Raw genomic sequence first — 27,537 nt, forward strand, 5'->3', positions numbered from 1 at the left:
CAAATTTCTGTGCATCAGACTGAGAGTAATGTTGGCATTTCTTCACAACAGAACTTTATCCAAATATGGTGGCAACAACTGATGAGATTTAACACCCCACCCCTTCTCTCCTCTCTCTCTCTCACTCACATGATTTCCTCAGCAACCATGTCACATAGCAAACATTTTGCCAGAACCAGTCATTAACCAATGATTGATAAACAAGGATTCCCTGTAAAACATTTCACCTGAAGTTGTCATCGATAGTAACCTCAGAGAACTTGTTCAGCTTTTGGAAATCTAAACAAGATAGATAAAAATCTTTATTTTGCTGCCTTGATTTACTGTATTTTTCAGACTATAAGGAACTCCAAACCATAAGACGTGCCTAGCTTTTGGGGAGGAAAACAAGAAATAAAAAATCTGCCTCTGCCTCCCAGCAATCTGCCTCCTTGCAGCAAACAGCAAACAGCATGGTCAGTTTCAGCACAGGCTGATTTAGCATGAGCAGCTGATTGATGGTTGGATTGGCCTCCCGGGATACCAACAATCAGCTGTTTCAGGTTGCAGGGACCTCCATTGCCTATCGCTGTCTCCGTGCACCCCATTTTTGGCCTCTGTATCCTGTTTTCGGCCTCCGCGTGCCCTTTTTTCAGCCTTCATGTGCCCCATTTTTGGCCTGTTCCGATCCCCGCTGCTTGGGACTATTTACATTTTAATGGTATAATTTTTCTGATACAAATTGATTTTCAACTTAATCTCTTATCTCTACTTCTCCATTTCAGGTGTTATATTTGCTCATGGTGAAAACTGGAGAGTGATGCGGCGGTTTTCAATATCTGCATTGCGTGATTATGGAATGGGAAAGAGGATTGTTGAAGACAAAATTACTGAAGAGTGCAGTGTTTTGACCAAAACATTTGAGACTTATGAAGGTGAATTGATATTTCCTCATACAGATTTAGCAATATATCTTTCTGTGAATAGAGGTCTTAGAAGAATCTTTTTCAGAAAAATATGCCAAGAACTATTCTTTATGGGGAATTGTTATACTAAACTAGCTATTAAAGAGTATAGAACAAGGATGTCAAATGCATGTCGTCACGGCAGCATCACGTGACGTATCTGGTCTTTTTTTCTCATTCGCTAACCTGGGCGTAGGCGTGGCCAGCAAGTGACACATCCAGCCCATGGGCCAGGAGTTTGACATCCCTGGTATAGAATGATAAATTGTTTCAGTAGGAGCACTAAATTCTATACATGAAACTGTTTGGTCATACTGCTGACTACTCTTACCAAAAAGAACTGGTCTTAGCATAGTACAAGATAAAAACATTCCAACTTCAACTTTTTCTTTTACACATTAATATATAATTAGCTATTTCTATAACAACAAATCTTTCTGATCAATAAAACCAGGGTCAAAGTCTCATTTATGTATCAAAATGCCTGTACATCCTTTATAAGTCTAGCATTTATTAGTTCTGTTAACAATGGAGTCATAACATCTAGAACAGACACACTTTGTTATGATTCCATGTTATGAGTCCTGCAATCATGGGTGGAGAGTAATGTACTTAAAAACTCTTATTGGAACAGTTTCAAATGTACTCATTTTTAATAACTGCAGAAACTGTAAATTGTAAATTAAAATGAGAACGTTTCCTCTCTGATGGGAATTGCTGGGACTCTGCCCTTCATTATAGAGAGGGATCTGTGTTCTGAAGCCTTATATCTATTTGTTAAAACCTTTTATGTTGCTCATTTTATTCTTCATGCTGCCAGCAACATGGTCTAGCCTTAACTATTCTTCTATTCCACAGTGGGACTAGAATGTTGCTGCACCTTTTTGTCTATGATCAGAAATGCAACCGCTTCTAATTCCAAACGATGTATATCTCTATATAACATTAATGTGTAACTCGTTCTGGCTCAAAAGGATGGGTTACATAATTATTCTTTGTGTTACTGTCAGTAAATTTTAGTTCATAAACCTGTATCTCCTGCTATCTTCTATATCTATGTAGAGTACAAATTAGTTTCTGTGATAAATGCTATGTATAAGGAATCTTATCCTCAATCTTAATGTGACGAAGAACGGGTTTCATTCTTTCACAATTCTGTTTTAATTTATTGCTGATGACCAGGAAAGCCATTTGAGCCAGCAACAATTCTGAGAGCTGCAGCCGCCAATATCATAGTTTCTTTTTTACTTGGCAAGAGATTTGAATATGAAGATGCTACACTTCTAAGACTCCTGGAAATACTTGAAGAAAATTTACACCTTGCAGGAACCCCTGCTGTGTGGGTAATGTGAAATTTCATATGAAATAAACTTCATTCCTACAGTGTGTAAAGGATTAATTCATAAGGTTTGGAACTCAATCGATTAGAAATCTTAGTTAACCATAGCTCCAGAACCCATGTATTTTATTGTTATTGTTGATGATGATTTTGTAGACTATGGAACAAACCTTATTTGGATAAAAATGCTTTGAGAGGTCTACCAGAGAATATATTTATTGTATTCAGTTCTGTTAATATGCTACCTCTCTTATAATTCTTTCAGATGTATAATGTGTTTCCCAAGTTGAGATTCCTTTTGGGTGCTCATAAAAAAATAATGAATAACCGAAAGGAGCTGCATGATTTCATACAGGCCACGTTCCTTGAAAATCTCAAAGATCTGGATGAAAATAACCAGAGGAATTTTATTGATGCATTTCTTGTTCGACAGAAAGAGGTAAGAGCATTCCAAATATGCAAAGAATTATAGCTGATTTTTTTTTTCTTTTGCATGTTTTAAAAATATTCTGGCTGGTACCAGAATACATGCAGCTGGAGAAAATCCTTGTTTTAGAAATGTCCAAGAAAATAATTTCCTGGAATGAAAGCAAGAAGTGAATATGTCTGTATAGTTTGGACTCTCCACATCTTCAGGTTCTATGGGGAATATAAATTATAAAATATAAAAATTAATAAAAATTATTAACCTCCACCAATATGGCCATCATTAATTAGGATATGAGATTTCCCATTATTTGGCAGCTCCACATCTTCCTGAATTCTTGATAGATGGCTTTCAATTCTTTCTGCAGCTTCCTTGCTGGCCAACAGATTCACTGTTTGTGTGATGTCTTTATTCCTTGCATATCTATTAAAGCTATTACAATGTTTGTATAATTTTCCCTATAAAAAGCAATACTGTTTGTTTGTAGCAGTTGAGTGAAGCAGTCATATGGGGGTCTTGCTTAACAACCACTTTTTTCAATGTCCAATTGTGGTCATAAGTCAAATATTATCTGTAGTTTCACGTCTATTGTCTCTCATGGAGGGATAATTCCAGTAGGGAGATACAGGTGAAACTTGAAAAATTAGAATATTGTGCAAAAGTTCATTTATTTCAGTAATGCAACTTAAAAGGTGAAACTAATATATGAGATAGACTCACTACATGCAAAGCAAGATAGTTCAAGCCATGATTTGTCATAATTGAGATGATTATGGCTTACAGCTCATGAAAAACCCAAATCCATAATCTCAGAAAATTAGAATATTGCGAAAAGGTTCAATATCCAAGGCTCAAAATGTCACACTCTAATCAGCTAATTAAGCCGTAACACCTATAAAGGGTTCCTGAGCATTTAAATGGTCTCTCAGTCTGGTTCAGTAGAAATCACAATAATGGGAAAGACTGCTGACCTGACAGTTTTGCAGAAAACCATCATTGACGTCCTCCGTAAGGAGGGAAAGCCTCAAAAGGCAAATAAAGTTGGATGTTCCCAAAGTGCTGTATCAAAGCACATTAATAGAAATGTGGAAGGGAAAAGTGTGGAAGAAAAAGGTGCACAAGCAGCAGGGATGACCGCAGCCTGGAGAGGATTGTCAGGAAAAGGCCATTCAAAAGTGTTGGGGACTTTCACAAGGAGTGGACTGAGGCTGGAGTCAGTGCATCAAGAGCCATCGCACACAGACGGATCCTGGACATGGCCTTCAAATGTCATATTCCGCTTGTCAAGCCACTCCTGAACAACAAACAACGTCAGAAGCGTCTTACCTGGGCTAAAGAAAAACAGAGCTGGTCTGTTCCTCAGTGGTCCAAAGTCCTCTTTTCTGATGAGAGCAACTTCTGCATCTCATTTGGAAACCAAGGACCCAGAGTCTGGAGGAAGAATGGTGAGGCACACACTGCAAGATGCTTGAAGTCCAGTGTGAAGTTTCCACAGTCTGTGTTGATTTGTGGAGCCATGTTATCTGCTGGTGTTGGTCCACTGTGCTTCATTAAGTCCAGGGTCAACGCAGCCGTCTACCAGGAGATTTTGGAGCACTTCATGCTTTTTTCTACAGATGAGCTTTATGGGGATGCTGACTTCATTTTCCAGCAGGACACTGCCAAATGCACCAAAACCTGGTTCAATGACTGTGAGATTACTGTACTTGATTGGCCAGCAAACTTGCCTGAGCTGAACCCCATAGAGAATCTATGGGGCATTGCCAAGAGAAAGATGAGAGACATGAACAATGGAGAAGAGCTGAAGGCCGCTATTGAAGCATCCTGGTCTTCCATAACACCTCTGCAGTGCTACAGGCTGATAGCTTCCATGCCACACCGCATTGAGGCAGTAATTGCTGCAGAAGGGGCCCAAACCAAGTACTGAGTACATATGCATGCTCATACTTTTCCGATATTGTTCTATGTACAATCCTTGTTTTATTGATTGCATGTAATATTCTAATTTTCTGAGATTGTGGATTTGGGGTTTTCATGAGCTGTAAGCCATAATCATCCCAATTATGACAAATCACGGCTTCAACTATCCTGCTTTGCATGTAATGAGTCTATCTCATGTAGTAGTTTCACCTAGGGAAATCCATGGAAAAGTGAAGGTTTGCTCTAAAACCTGAAGTCTTTCTTCTTAGTGATAATTAAAATAAAATCCCTCTTCATGAAAGAAAGCATTGACCTGGCATGTATTGAGAAGAACTGGCAGAGAAACATGAAAGAAGTTCATCACAATTTTTCTCCAAACTCATTCCTGGTTCTTCCATTGTCATCATTCACTGGAACATAATGAGCAACAGTCACTTGACCTACATAGTCATAGCAAAAGGATGTCTTGAGTTCATGTATCCTGACATTATATTTTTGCCATTTCTGTGGTAATTGATCCTAATTTTAATTCTGCTGCATACATTGATAAATGCCAATCTATAAGACCAAGCTGTCTTCGTTAGATCAATTTTCTCCCTCAATTTAAATGTCAAGATAGGAAGCATTTTAATTTGTCTTTATTTCAATTCATTCAATAACTCGTGGTCTTTACCATATATTTCTCATTATCACAGTCCTCTATTGCTTTGGCCATCAACATATAGGTCCACAAACCCTTGTATCAATCAGGTCTTTGGTCAGTCAAGACCGTCACATACTGTTTTGTGGTAGGGTAATCAGTGTTAGTTATGACAAAAATTGGGATTGGAATTTTAGTTGCCGAGTGATGGTTGTGAAGTACAACCTAACTGCTTCGTGATGAAAACCCCCCTGAAATTCTTACTACCATTGTTAACTGAATTGTAGTGGTTGCTAGGTGAGAGCCTGCTATAGCTTCCCACAATCAAAGTCAGGGGAGAACTTGCCCATTCCCAGAGGTTTCCAAGCAGCTGGCAAGTAGTTGCTGCTGGGTGTGGAATGGCATGCAAGGATATGGTGGCTGGAGCAGTCCAGCACAAGTACAGTATGGCTTGGAGTGGTTGCTGCCAGAGAGGAATGAGTGAGGGCAGGGGTGGGATTCTACCGGTTCACACCTATTCGCTAGAACTGGTTGTTAACATTTTAAGCAGTTTGGAGAACCAGTTGTTAGGAGAAATTACTGGCCTAATCCTGTAAGGAAGGCTGGTGTTGCTTACAAAAACTGCCTCTCCATTAACCCTTATTACATTCTTGGCAGGACTGGACTTCCTGTCTCAGGAACGTTTCTGGAGTTTTTTCCCCCTCCTTTGCTGGTACTTTGCTTGTGTGGAGTGACCATTCAAAGTTACAATGGCACTGAAAAAAGTGACATGGACATTTTTTTTAAAATAAAGTTTTATTTGGGTTTTCACACACAAAATACAAGTAAAACATCTTTTTTGAAAATAGCATGGTCCCGGGTTGAACTTCTTTATACAGACACAAAACTCAATTTCATGCTCCTTTTTGTATTCTATTCCATATCTTATACTATTTTACATTTTCTATATAGTTTTTCCCCTCTTTTAATTTTCTCAATTTTATTTTGATTATCTCATCTCAATTCAAATCATTATATTTATACTTTTGTCTGTTCTGTTTCAATTTCATATTATCTTTTCTCATTAAACAAATTTTCTCTTGCAGTTACTAATTGGAGTATGACACCTTTATATCTTTTAATTGCATCCATTCAACTCTTATTTAAACTTCAATATATACCTTAAGTTTATGACTTTAAATATAATACATAATACATAACTTCCAATCGAATTCTGCTTGGCACATTCTTATAATACACACTATATTCTTTAAAAAAAGAAAGAAAGATTGTAAATATATGGAATTATAAACCCTCATACCATTCCAGTTCAGTTCTATCATTAATAATCATTAAAATCTTAACATCTTTAACACTTCTTTTCAATTAAATATCATACTTCCTTAAAAACACATATAATCTCCATAATTAATTTTTCCCTTATTTCTCTTCACATATGTTTTATAAATCATTAAATATATCTTTTTGTTACATTTATTTATTGACAAGCATTCCACTGAATTACGATAGCTATTTTATCAGACATTTTAATCATACATTGTTTCATATTTTCTAAAATTATTTCTGCTTCAAATATAACTATACTATCTTATGTACCTTTGCAGAATCCCCTTTTCCATTAAGTTTTCACCCATTATCTCTAAATAGACCCTGTTTCTCTATATTTTGCTTCTGTCTTTTATAACTTCTTTTCCTTTCGTTCTTCCCTCTCATCTTCTCCCTCCCCCTTTTACCCCCTTGTCTCTCTAGTTCTAATTCTCTCTTCTGCATTTCCCTCTTCTGTTGCTTTCTGATTTTATGCTTATTTTTCACTCTATTTTTTTTGGAGTAGTTTTTCCCAATCTTAAACTTTCCATTCTCTTTCCCACACCACTTTCCTTTTTTTCCCCCATCTAAGATTACTTGTTCATTAAAGATGGCTTCTTCTTTGTCGCAATCTTCTTGTTCTGCAGGCATTTCTTGTTGTTTCTCATAATTCCAAATCTCCATTTCTAAAAACTGAAATACGAAGCCAAAAGAACCTCTCCCTTCTTGTGAATCTTTGTACTTTTTAAGTTCCATTTTCAGTTCTTCTAAAAGTGGTGCCATTTTAAACAGTTTTAAACATCAACCCGATTGATTTTAGTCATTCAAAACAATAACCAAGAATCCAGAAATCATCAAGTAATCCAGATAGTCCCGAGTTATATCTTCTTATTTCTTTTTCGACTTTCTCTTCCTGGGGTTTTTGTTGCGAAATTTCAGTTAGAATGTATCTTTTGGAAGTCTTGTTGAGATTTTGCTGTAAGTTCTTTTTTAATTCCAGGCAGTCTCCTCCCTTCCAGATCCTGCCCTTTTATTCTTCCTCTCTCCTTTCCTGTTTTCAAAAGCTTTTCATTATCCAGAAATTTTTATTATCCCTTTGACTTTTTATTTTCAGCATTAAATGCCTATTGATGTCAAAGTGGATTTTTTTCCAATTTCTTGCTTAAGTCTCTTAACTGTCAGTATAGGAAAAGGAGAAAACCAAATCTTTTCCCTTTTCTCTCTCCTTCGCAGCTTAAAAATCTTCTTAGGGAACAATGTTATTGTTTTTTAACAGTTTCAATTCCAGGGTACCTTATTTGTTGCTTTTGCTGTTTGATCCAGTCAACCAAAACTTTCTCTTCTTATCTTCCCCCTGCACATTCTTTTCCAGTCAAGTTCTTCTTTGTGGTGGCCATTTCTGACCACCGCTGCAACTGCCTTCGGGAAAGGGAGTAATGGCCAGCTGGGAAGGAGAGATGTGGCTCTCCTCAACCCTGCTGGCAGTCTCCCCCCTCTTCACCACCTCTACGGCTCGGGGCGCTCCAGCGGTGAGCATGGATCAAAGCCTCGCACAGACGAGGTTTCGGTCTGTCGCTGAAGAAGCTCAAACCGGAAGTCCAAGCATTCATAGAATGTATCTGTTCTGCAACTTTTCATAACTGAAACGGAAGTTATTTACCACACCTTTAGCTGGTTTTATAGAAAGATGTGTTTATTATATTTAATGTAGATTAACAGGGACTGATTTCAGCTTAGACATATTTACACCACTGAAATGTAAGTCCCCTTAACAAATCTAAGTACTATATAACCCATTAATTTCAGTGGGTCTACTAGTTATGATTAGTATGATTCAACACAAAATTTAATTTTGCTCAAAGGACTGTTGTTACAACTTTATTTATTTATTTATTTATTTGAAGGACATCTGATTCCCAGGTAATTCCAGGTGGCCTACATAATTAAAAGAAGACAAAAAAGAAAAGAATATGCACATCTCGACAAAACCGCTTAATAATAATAATACTATACTATACTATAATAATAATACTATACTATACTATAATAATAATACTACTTTGCTTTACTTATTATCTGGGAAAGTTATTCTTTTATTTTTCAATATGCAGAGTGGCTAAGGAGGATAAACAAGTGTAATTTGATGCTTTCTGTAGTTCTTTTTAAAATTTACATAGGTTATTCATTACTGAGTAGCTGTAATTTGGCTTTTAGTCAAAAGTGAAAACTCTTGTCTTATTTTTTATTGGAAAAGAAAGCTTTTGTCTCTTTTTAAAAAATATTTTTGCTTTTGATGAGGTGTTGCAGTCAAATGTGTAAAATTGGTTGGCCCCCTGAGAGCTCTCCCGATGGTTTTTAAAGTAATTTTCAACAAATTTTAAGTCATCCTTTCAATTCTAAATTTTCTAAATTTTTAATTTCCATATGTTGTTTTTTATATTTTAACAATGTTATTGTACACTGCCATTTCCATCACTAACTGGACACTAAGAACTGGCTCTACAAATTATCGGTTTCCAACAAGCTTAGACCATACTGTGCATCAGGGAAGAGAAACTGGCAGAAACGTTGCTCAAAGGAAAGGAATGGATAACTATGTATATAAGGAGAAAAATAAAGAGAAATACATGCATAACATTGGGACACTTCACACCAAATTTTCAAAGAAGTGGAATCAAACCTGAGGTGTGGGTTGGTGTATGGGTGTGTGTAGGGTGCAAAATGTTTTTACTACAATTTTGCCATTACTTTTTATTCTCTAGTTCCCTCTATTAACAGTTGGGATCAGGCCAAAATAGCAATAGCAAATATATTGCTTCTCTGTCTTGTCTGGATTGGCAGAAGCTCTCCTGGTTCTCTGAGGTTATTGCCCAGGAAAAATTCAGGTGAAAAGTCCTACAGAATACCAATCACACATCTGAAATTATTGTCATCTATGATCCAAAATGAAACAACTCAACAAAGCCCTTTGAAATATCCCTAAAAACGGGGATGGAGGCTCTCTCTGCAAATGCATCTGCTTGGTTCACTAGAACCTCTTTGACTGTCTCGTAGCCAGTCAGCACCACCATCTCCTGGAATCCCAGTCTGAGGCGGAAAATGGGACCATATTTTTTGGACAACTGAAATTCAACAGATGAAAAACAAAAGACTATTTGATCAACAATTAATAATAAATCATGTGCAGAATTTTGTTTAAACTTTAATGTGTCACTATTCCAAGACTGAGATCATGTTATTTTCTGTTTTTGCTTTATGGCATGTTATGATACTGGATTTTTATGATTTTTAATTTTCATTTTATCTCATTTATTATAGTGTATGTGTACCAAATCAAAATGAACCTCATATAATAAGAGAGTTCTTGCACTCCAGACAGGGGTGGGATTCTACAGGTTCGCACCTATTCGCTAGAACCGGTTGTTAGAAGAAATTCTAAGCAGTTCAGAGAACCGGTTGTTAGAAGAAATTACTGGCCTAATCCTGTAAGGAAGGCAGGAAGGAAACATTCTGGTGTTGCTTACAAAAACTGCCTCTCCATTAACCCTTATTACATTCTTGGCAGGACTGGACTTCCTGTCTCAGGAACGTTTCTGGAGTTTTTCCCCCCTCCTTTGCTGGTACTTTGCTTGTGTGGAGTGACCATTCAAAGTTACAGTGGCACTGAAAAAAGTGACTTATGACCAGTTTTCATACTTACGACTGTTGCACCATCCCCACAGTCATGAGAGGCCAGGCAAAGAGATACGTGCCTCTATGTGAGTGATATTGAGTTGGCCACACTCAGCCAATAACATGACCACCAAGCCACGGCCACAAACTAAGCCACACCCACAGAACCAGTTGTTAAAAAAATTGAATCCCACCCCTGAGTGAGGGCATGCATGAAATTGGGGGGAAGGCACAGCAAGGCTTGGAAAGGTGGACAAGGGTGCAAGAGAGGCAGAGTTGAGGCTTGGGAAGGGATGTGATGTTTCAGAGATTGGCTGGTGCATAATGGAGAGAAAATCCCTGTTGGCTCCGTTGTTTTTTTGGAGATAAACACCAAAGAAGGTCGTAAATGGCAAGCATGTGACTTACTAGGGTCCCGGAATCCTACTAAGAGCCTCAGTGGCACAGTGGTTAGAGTGCAATACTGCAAGCTACTCCTGCTGCAATTTGGCAGGTTGAATCCCACCAGGCTCAAGGTTGACTCAGCCTTCCATCCTTCCGAGGTGGATAAAATGTGGACTCAAATTGTTGGAGGCAATATGCTGACTCTGTAAACCACTTTGAGAGGGCTGTAAAGCACTATAAAGTGGTATATAAGTCTAAGTGCTATTGCTATTGCTAAGTGCAAGAGAATTGTCAAGCACCCAGATCATGATCATAAAATTGTGGGGGTTCTGGGATTGTTGGTACTCTAAGAATGATCATAACAACCCTTTATTCAGTGTCATCATAATTTAAAATGCTCCCTGAATGAATGGTTGTAAGTTAAGGACTACTTGTAGGAAGTATATATGCGATCTATTCAGGATGGTTTTTTTAAAAAAATGCTTTAATAAAGCTTTATATAAGCAGATTTTTATACAATCTCTTGACATTGTGTAAAAGATGTCACAAAATTTAAAGGCCACTATTACATCTGTTTGTTTATTTAGATTGTAGGAATACATTAAATTTCCTTGATATCTTTTCTTTATACTTTTCAGGAGATTAAGAAATCAACAGACAGTTATTTCCATAATGATAACCTTATAACTCTTGTGGATAATTTATTTAGTGCTGGCATGGATACAACTTCAAACACTTTGTGCTGGGCCATACTCCTAATGATGAAGTATCCAGATGTTCAGAGTAAGCAGTTTTCATTTAACTGGAGTTCAATAAAAATATATACTTACCTGGCAAATAACAAGGGGTGAGAGAATAAGAAGCAAGAATGAGTTACCCCGTCTATTTACAGGTGAAACTCAAAAAATTAGAATATTGTGCAAAAGTTCATTTATTTCAATAATACAACTTAAAAGGTGAAACTAATATATGAGATAGACTCATTACATGCAAAGCAAGATAGTTCAAGCCGTGATATGTCATAAGTGAGATGAGTATGGCTTACAGCTCATGAAAACCCCAAATCCCCAATCTCAGAAAATTAGAATATTACATGCAATCAATAAAACAAGGATTGGATATAGAACAATATTGGACTTCTGAAAAGTATAAGCATGCATATGTACTCAGTACTTGGTTTGGGCCCCTTTTGCAGCAATTACTGCCTCAATGCGGCATGGCATGGAAGCTATCAGCCTGTGGCACTGCTGAGGTGTTATGGAAGACCAGGATGCTTCAATAGTGGCCTTCAGCTCTTCTCCATTGTTCAGTCTCATGTCTCTCATCTTTCTCTTGGCAATGCCCCATAGATCCTCGATGGGGTTCAGGTCAGGCGAGTTTGCTGGCCAATCAAGAACAGTAACCCCCCGGTCACTGAACCAGGTTTTGGTGCATTGGGCAGTGTGGGCAGATGCCAAGTCCTGCTGGAAAATGAAGTCAGCATCCCCATAAAGCTCGTCTGTGGAAGGAAGCATGAAGTGCACCAAAATCTCCTGGTAGACGGCTGCATTGCCCCTGGACTTAATGAAGCACAATGGACCAACACCAGCAGATAACATGGCTCCACAAATCAACATAGACTGTGGAAACTTCACACTGGACTTCAAGCATCTTGCAGTGTGTGCCTCTCCATTCTTTTTCCACTATGGGTCCTTGGTTTCCAAATGAGATGCAAAAGTTGCTCTCATCAGAAAAGAGGACTTTGGACCACTGAGCAACAGACTAATTCTGTTTTTCTTTAGCCCAAGTAAGATGCTTCTGACATTGTTTGTTGTTCAGGAGCGGCTTGACAAGAGGAATATGATGTTTGAAGCCCATGTCCAGGATCCATCTGTGTGTGGTGGCTCTTGATGCACTGACTCCAGCCTCAGTCCACTCCTTGTGAAAGTCCCCAACACTTTTGAATGGCCCTTTCCTGACAATCCTCTCCAGGCTGTGGTCATCCCTGCTGCTTGTGCACCTTTTTCTTCCACACTTTTCCCTTCCATGTAGCTTTCTATTAATGTTCCCAACATGCTTTGATACAGCATGTTGGGAACATCCAACTTCTTTTGCAATTACCTTTTGAGGCTTTCCCTCCTTATGGAGGGTGTCAGTGATGGTTTTCTGCACAAAAAGGTCAGCAGTCTTTCCCATGATTGTAATTCCTACTGAACCTGACTGAGAGACCATTTAAAGGCTCAGGAACCCTTTGCAGGTGTTATGGCTTAATTAGCTGATTATGGTGGGACACTTTGAGCCTAGAATATTGAACCTTTTCACAATATTCTAATTTTCTGAGATTGTGGATTGGGGGTTTTCATGAGCTGTAAGCCATAATCATCAAAATCACAAATTACAGGTTGAACTATCTTGCTTTGCATGTAATGAGTCTATCTCATATATTAGGTTCACCTTTTAAGTTGCATTACTGAAATAAATGAACTTTTGCATGATATTCTAATTTTTCGAGTTTCACCGGTATATTTGAAGAAATTAATGTGAGGTGAGAATGTCAGCATAAGACGGGCTTACACTCACACATGTACCTTCAGAGATTTCTGAAAGGCGTACCAGCCACAGAATGTGCATTATGCACCTATCACCTCCCATTGCTGCTGAATATAAGCTAAGATTGAAAACAGCTTTTTGCTAAGAATGACATATTCCAAGCACAATCTTCCTGTAATTTATTTCTTCTACTTCACTAAGTATTTAATAGTTTCTATTTCTATTTAAAATATAAATAATAACTCACTAATTAACCTTTTTTTCTGCATGGAGATAATCATAGAATAAGACATACAGTATAGTGAATAAAAGCAAAAAAAATACAGAAAGAAAATTACAAGCATAAAACACAAAATGTTATCTTCAGAACTATGTTATAAATGTACTTTGGAACTGTTGCATAAACTCCCCTTTAAAACAAAATTCAAATTATGGAATCATCTTGATGTGATTCTATTCTCCCAGGGAAAATCCAAGAAGAAATTGCCCAAGAGATTGGGGTTCGTCAGCCAAGGACAGAAGATCGAGTTAAAATGCATTACACCAATGCTGTCATTCATGAAATTCAAAGGTTTGCTGATATTGTTCCAACCAATTTGCCCCATGCAACCACCATGGACATAACTTTCAAAGGCTTCTTCATTCCCAAGGTGATTGCTGTGAAATAATCCCATTGTTAATGTTCCAATCATACTTTGTACAGTATAAACAATTTATGACTATTATTGAACCCACAATTTCAATCATAAGTCATGACAGATGTAAAGTGTGTCACCATGTGACCATGCCCAATATTATGACTGTTCTTCTGGCAGCTGTTAAGCAAACCTTGAGCTCTTGGGATTCAAAAACATTTACTACTGGTTCTGTAGGCATGGCTTGGTGGGTATGGCAGGGGAAGGATACTGTAAAAACTCCAGTCAGGTGTGGTATTTGCCGCTTCTCCAAACTACTCAAAATTTCTGCTACCAGTTCTCCAGAACTGGTCAGAACCTGCTGAATACCACCTCTGCTCTTAAAGCATATACCATAATCATTGTCAGCTCATTGTTCGCTATGGCATCTGATTCAGCTATGCCACAAACAATAGCTATGCATAATGAACACATGCTTTGAACAACCCAAGTGGTGACTATACACTTGGACTTCACCAAATAGAGAACATTGAGACCAAATAGACTACATACAGGTAGTAGAGGGGGTATTCAGCAGGTTCTGACCAGTTCTGGAGAACCGGTAGCAGAAACTTTGAGTATTTTGGAGAACCAGCAAATACCATCTCTGACTGGCCCCGTCCCCATCTATTCACTGCCTCCCAAGTCCCAGCTGATTGGCTGGGTCTTCTTTTATTGCCCTGCACAGGAGAATGGAGCTGGAAAGCAGGTTAGTGGGGTGGGGTGGGGTGGGGAGGGAATGGGGATTTTGCAGTATCCTTCCCCTGGAGTGGGGTGGGAATGGAGATTTTACAGTATCTTTTCTCTGCCACGCCCACCAAACCATGACTATAGAACCAGTAGTAAAAAAATTTGAACCCCACCACTGACAGGTAGTCCTCAAGTTATGGATGTAATGGAGCCTGCCCATTCCATTTGTAACCTGAGGATTCATGGGAGTGAATCTCGTACCTTGAGCAAGACCACTCCCTTCTTTCACCCATGCATTTGCTAATCGAATACAAGGCTAGTTAAGTGCACATGAAGTATTTCATGGTCAGTAGTGGGTTTCCAAATTGTTTCCTACCAGTTCTATGAAAGCACATGAGATCTAGTTATCATATCTCCAAATCAACTTCAGATCTTACATAATTTTATTGAGTATGATAAACGTGGATTTCTACCTAGAGGATAACTAAGGGACAATATGAGAACTGTTTTGAATACAATGGAGTATGTCTAATATCAAATGAGAAATAAGTAGCACTTTTTGTATGTTGAGGAGGCCTTCAATAATTTGAACTGGGATGTTATGTTCAGCATTGTAGAAGATGTGGTCTTTGGGGATAATTCTCTTGGAGTCCAGTAAGTCTATTTATGCATTCCAGAAAGCACATATTACCAGTTTTGAATTTACAGGAACCCCAGAATGATACAGAACATCTAATGAAGAAAGTGAAACATTTGGGCATATTAGCTGGTTTTAAAATTAATCAATAGAAGAGAAAGATCTTCACAATAAAATAATAGAAAAGGGGATGAAAAAATAGATAAGATGATTAAATATTTATAGGGGTCACATTGACCAATATGAATTGCATTTTGTTTTAGGAAAACAGGGTTAAAATATAGAATGATGTTACAAAAGATCTAGCGGGATGGGACAAACTATTGTCTTTATTGAGTAGAATTTTGATGGATGTCTTATTCAGGATGTTATTTTTATTTCAGATTAGACTGATATTGTCAACTAATATTGCCTTTTAAGCAATGACATAAAATTGCATTATAATATTGTTACAGAAATGTTTTAAATGCAAAATGTTCTTCTTTATATAATTTCATTGTTTAGGGAATGCACATCATTCCCTTGCTGACTTCTGTGCTCCATGATGAATCCCAGTGGGAGAAACCTCATGAATTCTATCCTGAGCATTTTCTTGACTCGGAAGGAAAGTTTGTGAAGAGGGATGCGTTCATGCCTTTCTCTGCAGGTAACATCACTCTGTGTGTGTGAAAAGGTATCCTTGAAAGAGTATCAATGTAGCAGGTTGGTTAGGAGGGTTCATTATTTCTTTAAAATTATTCCTTTGAGGTACATTGGGAAGCCATGTAAAATAGTTTAAGAAACCAATAAACCCACCTTTTCTTGCCATGTATGCTTTCTTCCAGGTCAGAGAGTATGTGCAGGTGAGAATCTTGCCAAAATGGAGCTCTTCCTCTTCTTTACCAACCTCCTCCAGAGATTTACCTTCCAGCCACCTTCAGGAACATCTAAAGATGATCTGGACCTAACTCCTGCTCTTGGACTTACCACTCCCCCACTGCCTTACAAGACCTGTGCTGTGGTATCTTGATCTGACAGAAAAAAGTCATAACAAGTTGTTTTCTCAGAGTTTAAATGTCTTTGCATTGATGGAGAGGCAAAATCTGACCACCAGATTCAATATTGTTTAAGTTTTATGTATTGCGTAAAAGCTGAATAGCAATGATTATATCTACATAGACACATTAAAAACATTGATTCTGATGGGGAAGGACAGTAGGGAAATCATGAAAAACAAAGTGCTTCATATCATTATTACTGAATTTTTCTTTTGGGGCCGTTAGTTTCCTTTGGCTTTTACTATTTTTCTTCTTTCTGTTTCTGTTTGGATTTTTTTTGTCTTTTTTCCTGTATTTTTAATTTTTTAAAAGGAATCTCGTTTTTCTTTTTTGTAATAGTTCTAAGTGCAATTGTATTTGCTTTGTAAATGTAATTATCAACTTTATTGTTATTTCAAAAAATAATACAATAATATTAGAAGTAGTAGTAGCAACAGCAGTAGTAATCACATCATCATCATGACAAAAAGCCCAGCTTTAGAAAACAGTATATGATCAGGAAATTCTGACCAAAGGCCAAATTTGGGTAACCAATTAGATTCAGCAACACCAACAGCCTCCTTTTTTGATAGAAGGGAGCTTCTATTTCTTTGATACATAAAAGGATTTGCCTAGTATTGCATTGCCTTAAATCATTATTTAATGTGGATGGAAAAAAAGACTAAATGTCCTTTTAAATAAATCTATACATCCTTATGAGACTGTATTTATTCCTAGGAAAAACAGATATTCCACAACTAGATAGATAGATAGATAGATAGATAGATAGATAGATAGATAGATAGATAGATAGATAGATAGATAGATAGATATGCTCCACAAGGGAATCCAGTCAGTCTTCTTCAAGTCCTATGAAAACAGTCAGGTCTTTAAGACTCTCAAGAACACCATCAAGATGGCAGCTTTTAAATGGAGAGAAATAGGAGACTGATGCACATCCAAACAATGCGGACATCACTTAAATGAATAGCTGCATCCAGGACAAAAAAATCAGTGAAACTTCTTCAAAGAGAAGCCAAAAAGATTGCCTGTGTGTACTCCAAAAGGTAGCTCCTTGTTAGGAAACAATAGAGCATTAGCAACCAAACAAGAAATATCAAGCCTACAAAGGGAGCCTGTAAAGGGTACTAGGTCAATCCATAGCACATTTCTAAAACATATTTGCATCATAACCATTTAAAAGCTATAGAGATCTTCTGAGCAGCAGCATAACTATCATTGGTTACTATCCTGGTGAGCGTTCCTTTTCTGTGAAGCTTGAATAAAGGGAAATGAGAAGAAATAAATATAAAGATTTAACATTTAAAAATAATCTACGACAAAAAAGTTTGCTAAGAATTTGGATCATGGAACTTTCTGCGGCATGTAAGGAAATGTTGAAAGAGCTAAATTTAAAAGATCTATGGAGGGAACGGAATCTTGAAGGAAAACAATTTACATACTATTCTAACCCACATAAGACTTGGACCAGAATAGATATGGCTTGGATGGATTTGGACTTGGCTAATGAAATAAAAGAAATCAAAATCCTACCGAATGAATGGGCTGACCATAACCCAATACAGCTAATTTGGAGAGATAGGAGACGAATAAAAAAAAGATGGACACTAAACAACCAAATTGTAAACGAAGAAGAGTATATTAATAAACTGAAAGAGGAGCTAAACTATTTTCTAAAAGATAATAATAATGAAACAACTTCAAAACAGAACATTTGGGATACTATGAAAGCAATTATAAGAGGCACAACAATTTCCTATAATGCTATGAGAAACAAGAGAATTTATGCCCGACAAAACGTGTTACAACAACAAATCCAAGACTTAGAAATACAATTACAAAAAACCCCTAAGATCCAAGGACTACAAAATCAGTTAATACTAGCCAAACATAAGCTGAATTTAATTGAACAAGATAAAATAGAAGTTAGCTTGAGAAGGTCCAAACAAAATTATTTTGAACACGCCAATAAACCAGGAAGATGGCTATCTTATAAACTTAAAAAAGAAAAAGAAAAGAGATTGATACACCAATTAATAGACGAGAAAGGCATCCCACAACATGAGATTGAGAAGAAAAAGGATATTATATTAAACTATTTTCAAAGATTATATAAAAAAGAAGAAATCAATGAAGACAAAATAAGAACTTATCTGGAGAATACGAATGATAAAACAATAGGGGAAGGAGACAAAGAATTACTAAATAAGGATATTACATGGTCTGAGTTAAAATCTGCAATGGAAAATCAATGTAATAATAAATCCCCTGGTCCAGATGGGATTCCAGTAGAATTGTACAAAGCCACAATAGATTTAGTAGGGCCTCTGATGCTGGAAGTGTTTAATGAAGTACTTTTGGCTGCCAAAATGCCAGACTCATGGAGGGAGGCGTTGATTGCGTTAATTCCGAAGGAGGATGTGGATGCCAGATATATCAACAATTATAGACCAATCTCACTTTTAAACGCCGATTATAAATTATTTACCTCAATTATAGCGAATAGAGTAAAACAAGTTTTAAATTTATACATTCATGAAGACCAAAATGGTTTCCTTCCATTCCGCCAAATTAAAAACAATTTAAGAACCGTTATTGACGTCTTAGAATATTATGAAGCTCATCCAGAGAAACAATTTACACTCATGTTTCTAGATGCGGAGAAAGCATTCGATAACTTACATTGGCACTTTTTAATACAAAAAAATCTATAACATGAATCTGGGCACTAAATTCGAGAATATTATCACAACAATTTACAATACCCAACAAGCCAATATACTAATTAATGGTGAACAAACAGGCCCACTAAGCATTGAAAAGGGCGTTAGACAGGGTTGCCCTCTCTCACCCCTCTTATTTATATTTGCTTTAGAATCATTGTTAACGCGGATAAGACAAAACTCTGAAATCCAAGGAGTTAGGGTCAAAGCAGAGGAATATAAATTACAGGCGTTTGCAGACGATATGGTTTTCTTCCTAGAGGATCCCTTGGAAAAAGGACATAATCTAATAAAAGAACTAGAACAATATGGCTCAGTAGCAGGATTAAAGATTAACAGAAATAAGACGAAATTACTGACTAAAAATCTAACAGAGAACCAGAGGAAAGAATTAGAAAAAACCATGGGGATACAGGCAACAAAAAAGGTCAAATATTTAGGCATATGGTTAACACCACATAGTAAATCACTCAAAGAGAATAATTATGATAAACTGTTACAGCAAATTAAGAAAGATCTAGAATCTTGGAATAAGTTGCAGCTTTCTCTACTGGGCAGGATTGCCACAATCAAAATGAACATCTTACCAAAACTCCTTTACTTATTCCAGACAATCCCAATAAAATTACCAAAAAATTTTTTTGATGATATAAATAAGGTAACTCTTAAATTTATTTGGCAAGGGAAAAAAGCTAGAATCAGTATTAAGGCCTTACAAGATGCAAAAAGTAGAGGTGGGCTAGCGCCCAAACTGGGAATTATATTATTGGGCAGCCAACTTATTATGGTTAAAAGACTGGGTCAATTTACGGAACAAAAGAACTCTAGTCTTGGAAGGGCATGACCTTCAGAGAGGATGGCACGCATTTCTATGGGATGTGGGGAAAACTAAACAGGCGTACTTTCATAGACATCTTATTAGAGATTCACTATTAACTAATTGGAAAAAATATGTAAAAACATTATTTAAAAATTCGATTTGGCTTTCAACAATGGAGGCAATGGTTCATCCCAACAATTTGGATATAACAAAAACGACTAAATATAAAGATTTATTAGACCCTTTAGGAAAATTAAGAACTCGACAGGACTTACAGGAACAGGGATTTAAAATTGATCAGTGGTTATATATACAAATCCATAGTAGATACAAACAAGATATCAAAGAGTTTGGAATCTATAGCAAATTACAACACTTAGATAAAATCTTATTAGGATCAAATAAAAAGAATATCTCTAAATTTTATAAATATTTATTGGAGGTAGAATTAGAGCAAGAGATAGTGAAAGGGAACATGATAACGTGGAGTAGGAATATTGGAAGAAGCATTACATTAACAGAATGGGAAAAGATCTGGAATAGAATCATTAAGATTATGAAATCCGCGGCGTACAAAGAAAATATGTATAAAATGTTATATAGATGGCACTTACCCCTTCGAGGTTAGCGAAAATGAACCCAAACTCTAGTCCAAAATGTTGGAAATGTAAAAACATAGAGGGAACCTACTTTCATATGTGGTGGACCTGTAAAGAAGCCCAGAAATACTGGCAAAAAATTAGAAAATGGCTGGAGGAGATAACCAAAGAACAAATCGAATACAAACCAGAGTTCTTCCTACTAGGGATCTCTGATAAACATTTTCCTAAAAAGACGAAATATATAATAATTCATATTCTAACTGCGGCCAGATTAGCATTTGCCCAGTGCTGGAAATCATCCTGTTTACCTACAGATCAATTGGTCATTCAGAAAATATGTGACTGCGAGAAATGGACAATTTAACCATAGCTCTTAAAAATAAAGAGTCTTCAGCATTTGATAATAATTGGAATGCGTGGTATAATTGGTTATATCAGAGATAAACTGTTCAATGAATAATGGGTAATTTAAGCATAAATAGTGATAAGATGTGTATATTTAAAGTAAGGTAGGAGAATTGGATCTTGCAGACTGTCAAAAAGGATATCTGTCTGGTTTTAACGTATTTTCTTTTTTCTTCCGTCTCTTTGTTTTTTTTCTTTCTTTTATACTTCTTTTTCTCCTTTTTCGGTCGCAAGACCGAGCGTTTTTTTTTTTTCCTCTCTCTTTCCCTTCTTTTTTTCTTCTTTTTCTCTCTCTGTTGCATATGTAATGTTGTTATGTTATTTTTTAATTGTAAATTCAATAAAATTTATTTAAAAAAAAATAAAATAGTTAAAGGGAGTTAGCTGAAATTGGACTTTGTGTATTTTAAAATGCTTTTAATTAATTAAACAAATTAAATAAATAATTAAATACATAAATAGTACATGCCTCTGTGTGAAAGAGGACTGTTTTGGGTTTTCAAGAGAAACTTTCAGTGAATTTTTCTAAACAAAAAGAGGAGGTTATAAGTGGTCCCTGAATAATAGAACCCTGTTCTATGAAAGGCTTTAAAGGTTATAACCAGCACTTTGAGTTGCTCCTAGCAGTATACCGATGCAGTTCAAGAAGCAGAACTGCATCTTCTGAGTGGCCTTCAAGGGCAGCTGTATGAGAGTGCATTGCATTAGTGCAAGTGTGCAGTGACCAGACCATGAATGACTCTTGAGGCTGTGAGACAAGGCAAAGCAGGAGTGGTATTCAAGTGCTTTTACTACTGGTTCTGTGGGCGTGGCTTGGTGGGCTTGGCAGGGGAAGGATACTGTGAAATCTCCAGTCAGAGGTGGCATTTGCCGGTTCTCCGAACTATTCAAAATTTCCAGTACCTGTTCTCCAGAACTGATCAGAACCTGCTGAAAACCAATTCTGGGCCAAAGCCACCATACCTAAAGGTGGTAAAAGCACATAAACAGGATGGACAAAAGCCAGGAAAAGGTCCTTCAGGGAATGGAACCAAGTTATTAAGGAAACAAAAGGACGAAAGTTGGGCCTGAGCCCCTACCCAATTCTCACCAGCAGCTAAAAAACAAAGGAGTTGGGTCTTGACGCATGGTAAGCCCCTCCCCAACAACAAAGCAAGGATTTGGGGTAATAAAAGGAGTCCTAAAGCCTACCGACTTTAACTCATTTTTTGATTCAGACTTGGTGGTTTCCATCCCTCTGGCTAGCATCTGGCATCCTAGTTGAGGATGTTGCATAAGTGTGGATGAGAGAGAGTGTATGTGTATGAAAGAGCAAGCAGATATACTTTGTCATCAGTAAATTTGCTGTTATTTTAAATTCACTGGGTCTCCATGTATTCTAAACAACCGTGATGGAGCACCTACAGCTTCTGAAGGCAAACTGTTCCATTGGTTAATTATTCTCACTTTCAGGAAGTTTCTCCTTAATTCCAGATGGGGGAGGAGATGGGGGGGTAACCTGTGAAGCTAACCAAAGCCTCCCCTCATAGGAGTTTGCCTTGAAGGACCTGGAGCCAGGCCGATTCTCTCTTAATTGAAGCACTTGAGAGGGAGGGAGGGCAAGCAAGAGGGATGGCTTTATCTTCAGGGTTTCAAAAGAAATGCTAGAGCACAGAAAAGTTAAGTAGCCTCAGGGAGAAAGGTGGGGAGGGAGGGGAGGATTAACAAATAAACAGGCTATATAGAATATTATTAACATCTATCCTAAATGTTGGACTGTTGCACAATTCAAATAAGTTTAAACTTGTTGTTAGGTATAACATAGGTCACCTAACGTAGTTTGGGTAAAATAATATATATAAGCTATGATTGTTAGTTTAAGTGTGTGTCACTTTAAATGCAAAGCATGTAATTTTGGGTGTGGTGTGAAACCACCATAAGAGGGAGCAAGACAACCTGATTGATTGCTGACGATTCCCTGATGGTTTGCTGGCAATTACTGACAATTACTGGATTGCATGGATTGATGGTTCGTTAGCTGCGTGCTTCCCCTACTGCTGAGTTGCTGAAGGAAGAGAGGAGTTTTTGAGTTCTTCATATCTCTACTGCGAGGAGATATATCACCGGACTGACATTTGTAAGTTTACTGACCTCTCTTTTTCGACACTGGAATTTGCAACTGAATACTCCCTGGATGGACTGAATTAGTGAATGATATATGGACTGTTTTTGACTATGATATAAATCTTACCGGAATAAACTATTTAATTAGCACTGTGTATCTGCTTTACTGAGTGTAAGCTACAAAAACGTTTATCTCACATATTTTGCCTGCCTGCCTGACTGCCCTGCAGATCCTGCTAGGGTGTATCCCTAACACTGGTTATGGGCCCAGCTGCACAGTCAGACTAACCAGGATATAACAGGCTTATATAAAGTGAGAGTTAGTGTAGTTACACAATACTGTAAAACAGACAGCTGTGTTTTATTAATTATAGTTTAATATCCAGAGAAAGATGGCACAAGTCAATTTACCAAGTTTGTCTCTAATATCCAAACTGGACAGAACAAACTATGTTTCATGGTCTATGAAATGCAGCCTACTTCTACGCAGAGAAGGTTTGTGGAATATAATTCAAAATCCACCAGAGGTAGATGCTTGGGATCCAGAGGATGAAGATGATGCCCAGAAAATACAAGAATATAAACTGAAAAATGAGCAAGCTCTCTGTATAATAGGACTGACACTCTGTGACCAGCAGCTTTGCCGTATTCATGGAGAAGAAACAGCTGCTAAGTGCTGGGAGAATTTAAAGAAGATTTATGTTCAAGACAGTGTAGGAGCACATATAAATCTTACACGGAAGCTGTTCAGAACACATCTTCAAAAGAATGGAGACATGTTGACTCATATAAACACTATGAAGAGAATTTTTCAGGAGCTGCATGAAAAAGAGCTTATCTTCACTGAACTGCATCAGGTTTATATAATTTTGTCTTCATTAGATGAGAGCTATGACGACTATGTAACTTCGCTGGAAGTTCTGCCAAAAGATAACCTCACATTAACTGACATTACTGGCAGATTAATTGAAGAAGCCAGGAGAAGGCTTGAAAGGGATCAACTCAGAAGAGAACAACCACAAGAAGAGAAATTATCTTCGTCAGCCTACACAATTAGAAAATGTTTTAATTGTGGAAGAAAGGGACATTTGGCTAGGTTCTGCAAGAAAGCAAAACGCCAAAATGCCAGCCAGAATGCAAAAAGGCATCAAAAGGATAAAAAATGTTTAGAGTTAGCCATGTATAGCAACCAAACTGTGAACATTAATATTTTTTGGGTGGTAGATAGTGGAGCATCGCACTGCATAACAAAAGATAAGAAAAGATTTATTAAGATGTCCACGAGTTCACAGCAGATATCGTTAGCGAATGGTTGGAAACTGAAAGCAAAAGCTGAAGGTACAGCATATTGTTCTTGCATAAAAGAAAATGTAAAAATGTTATATGTACCACAACTTAAGTTTAATTTGCTTTCAGTTAGAGTTTTGATTAAACTAGGTTATGTAGTTACCTTTAGGGGAGAAAACTGCATAAGAGAAAAGGAGGGTAAAAAAGTGACTGCAACTTTAAAAGGTGAATTGTATGTGTTAAATGATAATCAATTAGAGGTGGCTAACACAGTGTATAATAACGTTAAACCTCATGATGAATGCATACATTTGTTACACAGACGTTTAGGGCATATAAATTTTAAAATGCTCAAGCAAACGGTTGAACTGTCTAAAGGTATAAAACTGAAGCCTTGCAGTAAGTATTTGCACTGCAATGCTTGCAGTCAGGAAAAAAGCAAGGTAATACCAGCAAATAGAATTAATGGATTTAAGACTAAGGAGCCTCTAGAGGTCGTATTTGCTGATTATAGGTCCTAAAAAACCAAGTGTGGGAGGTGCTAGTTATATATTAAGTATAATGGATCATTATTCTAGATATGGTTTCTGTTATTTAATGAAGAGTAAAATGGAAACATATCAGAATTTCTTTAATTGGTTGAAGTTTGCAGAAAGAAAAACTAAAAGGAAACTAGTAACTCTTGTAACTGATAATGGTACGGAATTTATAAATAATAAATTCCAAAATAGACTGAAGATGGCATGTGTAGAACATAAAAAGTCTGCACCATATAGGCCACAACATAATTCTTTTATAGAAGGACGAGGCCAAACACTACAGGCAATGGCTCGTACTATGTTGTCGGATTCAGGATTACCTGAGAATTTGTGGGGAGAAGCAATAATGTGTGGTAATCATATATTAAATAATGTTGTTAACTCAACAACAGGTGAATTACCATTCACACGGTGGCATGATAGAAAACCTGACCTAAGCTACATGCACACATTTGGAGCACCAGCATGGGTGCATATCCCTACACAACTGAGATATAAGGGACAGCATAGGGCTAAAAGATTATATTTTGTAGGTTACGAATCTAACCATAAATCTTACAGGTTCTGGGAAGAGGGCACAACTAGAATTCATTGTAGTGCTAGTGCACAATTCCTGGAACATGTAGGATGGCAAAAACTGGAACAAGATTTGAATAAAGGTGTAATTATAGAAACCTACAAAAGACCAATCCACCATACCAGTAATAAGAAAAATCCAATTAAAGAGGAAGTAAAGGAAGAGCAAATAGGACCAGAACAGGAAGAAATAAGTGAAGAAGAAATAGATAACCAGGAAAAGGTAATAGATAAGAGTTCACCTGTAAGCCCTGTACTACCTAGACAGTCAACACGAGTAAGCAGACCACCTGATAGGTATCAGGCAAGTATAGTTTGCCAGATTAGTAAAATTCCAACTACTGTGGAAGAACTAAAATTATATCCTTCAAAGGATCGAGAGAACTGGCATACAGCAATGCAAAAGGAACTGAATTCATTAAAACAGATGGGAGTCTATGAGAATGCTAGATTACCTCCAGGTGAAAAGTCCATTGGATGCAAATGGATATTTAAATTAAAAACAGGTAAAAATGGGACTGTTACCCATAAGGCTAGGTTGGTAGCTCAAGGATTTAATCAAACTGCATGTGATTATGATGAAGTGTTTGCACAGAGTCTAAAAGCAACAACCTTGAGAGCAGCTTTAGTGTGGGCAGCTAAGAAAAACTATATCATAAATCATTTAGATGTAGAAACTGCCTATCTGCATGCACCATTGCAGCACACTATATACCTAAAGAAACCTGTAAGGATTAAGGATGATAAAACTAGTAATGACTGTTGGAAACTTAAAAAGAGTCTCTATGGATTAAAACAATCTGGTTACGAATGGAACCAATATATTGTTAAGGAGTTAAACAATATAGGGTTTAAAGCAGGTTTAGCTGATCCATGTTTATTCAAAAGAGAGACAAATGGAATAGTGTCATTATTATTGTTATTTACAGATGATATTGCCTTAATTACAAAAACTAATAATGAAGCTACTGAAATAATATCATTATTAGGTAAGAGGATAAAATTAAAGCAATTAGGAGAGATAAAACAGTATCTAGGATTGACAATAAATAAAACCAATGGTGGCTATAAGATATCTCAAGAGGATAAGATTTATCAATTACTAAAAACATATAAGATGGAACTTTGTAAACCAGCAAAAACTCCAATGAGTCAGGAATTTTGCTGCACTGATGCTCAGAGTTCAAAATTCGATAAGACTATCTATCAGTCGCTAATTGGTAGTCTATCATACATTAATAATTGGTCAAGGCCAGATATTGCCTATAGCGTTAATCAATTGGCTCGATTCAACGCTGAACCCGCTGAACGACACTGGCAAGCAGCAAAACGTATCTTAAGATATCTTAAAAGAACAATGCACTATGCATTGTATTTGGAGCCAAAAGATGATTTGATTTTAAGTGCATATGCTGATGCAAGTTTTGCAACAGTTATAAACACTAGGAAATCAACTTCAGGAATGGCTATACTACTAGGAAAAGCATTGATTGGTTGGAGGTCAATTAGACAGCAACACATAAGTATGTCCACAATGGAAGCAGAATTTTCATGTCTATCTTTATTATGTACTGATTTAATTCTGTATAAACAGTTATTGTTGGATATGGGATTAACTGTTAATGATTCCATTGTTGTGTATGAGGACAATCAAGCAGCCATAGAGATGGCTACAAATATTGCTGTAAAAACGAGATCTAAGCATACAGATCTTAGATATCTGAACATAAAGCAATCTGTAAAGGATGGTTTAATAAGATTGGAATATTGTATGATTGAACAAAATATTGCTGATCAGTTTACAAAAGCCCAAGGTGCAGTCAAACACAAAGAGAGTTGTGATGACTATGGGTTAAGGATGTAAATAGATATATATATTATTATATTACCCAAAAGGGGAGAATGTTAGGTATAACATAGGTCACCTAACGTAGTTTGGGTAAAATAATATATATAAGCTATGATTCTTAGTTTAAGTGTGTGTCACTTTAAATGCAAAGCATGTAATTTTGGGTGTGGTGTGAAACCACCATAAGAGGGAGCAAGACAACCTGATTGATTGCTGACGATTCCCTGACGGTTTGCTGGCAATTACTGACAATTACTGGATTGCATGGATTGATGGTTCGTTAGCTGCGTGCTTCCCCTACTGCTGAGTTGCTGAAGGAAGAGAGGAGTTTTTGAGTTCTTCATATCTCTACTGCGAGGAGATATATCACCGGACTGACATTTGTAAGTTTACTGACCTCTCTTTTTCGACACTGGAATTTGCAACTGAATACTC

General features: G+C 36.9%; 2 protein-coding genes across 3 annotated transcripts in view; both read left to right on the forward strand.

Annotated features, from left to right (window-relative positions):
* Positions 1-27,537, forward strand: part of LOC113453725 (cytochrome P450 2K1-like) — a 65,983-nt gene that overhangs the window by 10,161 nt on the left and 28,285 nt on the right. The gene's annotated exons all lie outside the window — the stretch shown is intronic.
* On the forward strand, positions 177-16,894 carry LOC113454122 (cytochrome P450 2K1-like). The gene is made up of 8 exons (XM_087919380.1): positions 177-455; positions 765-914; positions 2,127-2,287; positions 2,549-2,722; positions 11,270-11,414; positions 13,626-13,810; positions 15,666-15,807; positions 15,986-16,894. The coding sequence occupies exons 2-8, from the start codon at positions 800-802 to the stop codon at positions 16,168-16,170; spliced, it is 1,107 nt and encodes a 368-aa protein (XP_087775506.1). The 5' UTR covers positions 177-455; positions 765-799; the 3' UTR covers positions 16,171-16,894.

Source organism: Pseudonaja textilis, chromosome 1 (assembly GCF_049901715.1).
Source record: "Pseudonaja textilis isolate UNSWEBS1 chromosome 1, rPseTex1.2, whole genome shotgun sequence".
Taxonomy (NCBI): Eukaryota; Metazoa; Chordata; class Lepidosauria; order Squamata; family Elapidae; genus Pseudonaja; species Pseudonaja textilis.